This window comes from Telmatherina bonti (genome assembly GCF_933228915.1).
Source record: "Telmatherina bonti genome assembly, chromosome: 17".
NCBI lineage: Eukaryota > Metazoa > Chordata > Actinopteri > Atheriniformes > Telmatherinidae > Telmatherina > Telmatherina bonti.
Genome location: NC_136615.1, coordinates 35563297 through 35567274, shown reverse-complemented (window position 1 = coordinate 35567274; position 3978 = coordinate 35563297). Strand labels below are relative to the sequence as shown.

Genomic DNA, 3978 nt, shown 5'->3' with positions numbered 1-3978 from the left:
ATCTAAACGCAACACTTTACGGTAAGGATGACTCGGAAACTGCTGTTGCGGTGTGTTAAAGTGCTGAAAGAAAAGTAGGACATTTGAGTTTCCCAAACCGCAATAAATAAACTGTCAGGTTAAATGCTTGACATTGGTAAAAAGGTGAAAATAAGGTGAAGTTACACTATTTCAACAGTTTAATATTAATTAATAATATTTTGTTTATGCTGAATTTTATAATTAGTATTTATTTTATATAATTTATTTTTCATTAATATAATTATTTTTCTGTAAATAGGGATTCTCTGTGGCAACATTTGCAAGTGTTTGCCATCATTTAAACATAACACAGAAAGTGTAGGCCGTCAAATTATAAAATTATTATTTATTTAATAACCTGATAATCTAAACTTTATTCTCCACAGAACCTGGTGAAATGATTTTTCTTTGTTTTAAATCGTATTCTACATATCCCAGTTGTAATTAAAAAAACAAAAAACAAAAAACAAGACATTTTCCATGCTGTCAGTAGAATGGGGATGATTTTTGTTTCGGTAATATAGACATATATCTAATATAGAAGTAACTGATCTGTTTGACAGTCTTTATGCATGTCTTATCGATAAACGTTGTGTTGTAACAATATATTAAAAACATTAAACATGTTTTTTAATAGTCATTAAGCCAAAGTGCTGCTGCAGACTCACACAAGGTTCAGGTTATTCAGAAAACGTTTGATTGGAGTGATTCCCTCAAAAGTTTGTGCAACAAATTAAGTTGAGGGTGCTGTCATTTTTCTTCACACCTGTTTCATGAGTTTATTTTTTTATACAATTCAGTTGAAACATGGTTGAAAAGCAATGTCTGATTTTTAATTGGTGAATTTTATAGAATTTTTTATTTATTTTTACTTTTGTCAAATTCAAGTTATTTCTGTGACCATTGTGAGTTTTTCTGTATATATATATATATATATATATATATATATGTGTGTGTGTGTGTGTGTGTGTGTGTGTGTGTGTGTGTGATAAATAACTTATTACATATTTATTCACTGAGATATAATTAAATCATTGAACCAACATGCTGGCAGTTAAGTCAATAATGACTTTACAAAAACATGTAGAATACAGAAACTGCTTTTCTGCAAGACAATTGTTTTTACTTCAATAATATTTCAACAAATTTATTTGTTTTTTGTCTTTTTTTTCCCCAAACACTGGGGAAGACTTGTTGAGCGTAATTTGTTCATCTTACGTGTAAAAAGTAACTCAGGCAGCACATCGCCATCAGGCAAGCGACGTTTTACATGTTAAAACGTGAAATAAACCTGTTGGTGCATTTCCACATGTCAGTGTGCAGGAACAAAAAAAACGAAATCGTCTTCATATCACATCATTTATTCTCTTACAGGAGGCAGTGGCTGATATTTCTGGAAGCATGCAGATGTGGTGAAAGCACTTGAGAAGAGTTTAACAGTATTCAACAGTGTGTCATCACTGCATGAGCCAAACAGAAGAAACAAAGTCAGACGTGTCAGAGATGAGAAAAGAAAGATGCTGAACAGCTTGTTGGAGAGGCGGCTGCAGACTCAGCAACAGATCCTTCAGTCTGCAGCTGGCAGACAGGACGCGTGGCGGACTACACCATCCTGGATGGGACAGAGAACTCCACCTATCTAACAGAGGCTGCGCTACGGGGACAGCTGAAACGTTTCAGGAAATATCTTCACATTTCTGAGTGAATAAAATGATTTAATCAGACCGACTGAAGCTCTTTTAGTCCGCTGTGGAGTTTCCAGGCAACCGACTCACGTACAGGAGTGGTCCAGAAATGTTCCTGTAAATGTTTATGCAGCATGTTTCCTCTTAGCAGACCGTCTGGAAAGATTTTCTCCGGATCACATTCAGAAGAAGCTTCAGACCTGATTATAACAGTTATCTGACGTTGATGGTGTCAGGCGACTGAAAGCAAAGCGCTGCAGCAGCTAATATGTGATATTTCATATTTCTCCTGCTACTTTGGTTGTCGAAGGTTTTTATGAAAATGAGAGATTTACAATAGAAAGGCACAAATTATCAGAGAAGGTTTCCTAAGGCAGACGGCAGAGGGGCGTCCTGCTGTGCCGATCCCGATCACACCTTCTTAGAAAAGGACAAAAACATAGAAAACCTCTGACAGCAGAGAGAAAACAATCCTAAAAACATCAAACTGGTGGATATTCATCAGAGTACAGTCGCTTTAACGCAGGAAAGTGGCTCAGCGCTTTTTAAAAAGCTTTTTAATACAAGACAGAGTTTACTCACATCGTCTTTAACATCATGCATAAGTATAGGTGGCGGGTCTAGCTGTGGTAGAGACGTACGCGCTGGGAGATGCTGCCGCGGCACAGAGGGCAGTTCTGCAGAGCATCGCTGCAGATCTGACAGCAGCAGACGTGGCCGCAGGGCAGGAACACCACCTGGGACTGGAGAGGAGGAAGGAGGCAGGAGAGAGGAGGCAGGAGACAGGACAGTCAGAAACTGCTCATCGAGCTAAACATCACTTTACGTCACGCTGTGCAGCGGCGAACGACACACACCCGCTGACGGACACACGGTGGTTTATCAGAAATTCTTTATCTTTCAGACTGAAGCAGAAAAAAATCATTTTTTTCTCTGAAAATCTGTCAGAAAAAAAAAAAAAAAATGTAGGCGGACGGAACCAATAGAACCAGTCTGAGGCGGATGGAACCAGTAGAACCAGTCTGAGGCAGACTGAACCAATAGAACCAGTCTGAGGCTGATGGAACCAGTAGAACCAGTCTGAGGCGGACGGAACCAATAGAACCAGTCTGAGGCGGATGGAACCAGTAGAACCAGTCTGAGGCGGATGGAACCAATAGAACCAGTCTGAGGCGGATGGAACCAGTAGAACCAGTCTGAGGCGGACGGAACCAATAGAACCAGTCTGAGGCAGACTGAACCAATAGAACCAGTCTGAGGCTGATAGAACCAGTAGAACCAGTCTGAGGCGGACGGAACCAGTAGAACCAGTCTGAGGCGGATGGAACCAGTAGAACCAGTCTGAGGCAGATGGAACCAATAGAACCAGTCTGAGGCTGATAGAACCAGTAGAACCAGTCTGAGGCGGACGGAACCAGTAGAACCAGTCTGAGGCGGATGGAACCAGTAGAACCAGTCTGAGGCGGACGGAACCAGTAGAACCAGTCTGAGGCGGATGGAACCAATAGAACCAGTCTGAGGCGGATGGAACCAATAGAACCAGTCTGAGGCAGACGGAACCAGTAGAACCAGTCTGAGGCAGACGGAACCAGTAGAACCAGTCTGAGGCTGATGGAACCAGTAGAACCAGTCTGAGGCTGATGGAACCAGTAGAACCAGCCTGAGGCTGATGGAACCAGTAGAACCAGTCTGAGGCAGACTGAACCAGTAGAACCAGTCTGAGGCAGACTGAACCAGTAGAACCAGTCTGAGGCAGACTGAACCAGTAGAACCAGCCTGAGGCTAATGGAACCAGTAGAACCAGCCTGAGGCTGATGGAACCAGTAGAACCAGTCTGAGGCAGACTGAACCAGTAGAACCAGTCTGAGGCAGACTGAACCAGTAGAACCAGTCTGAGGCAGACTGAACCAGTAGAACCAGTCTGAGGCGGACGGAACCAGTAGAACCAGCCTGAGGCTGATGGAACCAGTAGAACCAGTCTGAGGCTGATGGAACCAGTAGAACCAGTCTGAGGCTGATGGAACCAGTAGAACCAGTCTGAGGCTGATGGAACCAGTAGAACCAGTCTGAGGCAGACTGAACCAGTAGAACCAGTCAGAGGCTGATGGAACCAGTAGAACCAGTCTGAGGCTGACGGAACCAGTAGAACCAGTCTGAGGCTGATGGAACCAGTAGAACCAGTCTGAGGCTGATGGAACCAGTAGAACCAGCCTGAGGCTGATGGAACCAGTAGAACCAGCCTGAGGCTGATGGAACCAGTAGAACCAGTCTG

General features: G+C 42.7%; 1 protein-coding gene across 1 annotated transcript in view; it reads right to left on the bottom strand.

The window, feature by feature from the left end:
- Window positions 1–1401: 1401 nt before the first annotated feature.
- Window positions 1402–3978, bottom strand: part of lrsam1 (leucine rich repeat and sterile alpha motif containing 1) — a 28452-nt gene continuing 25875 nt past the window's right edge. Inside the window, exon 25 of the mRNA XM_079256777.1 lies at window positions 1402–2449. Within this exon, the coding sequence (XP_079112903.1) occupies window positions 2327–2449 (123 nt within the window). The 3' untranslated portion in view covers window positions 1402–2326. The remainder of the gene's footprint in view (window positions 2450–3978) is intronic.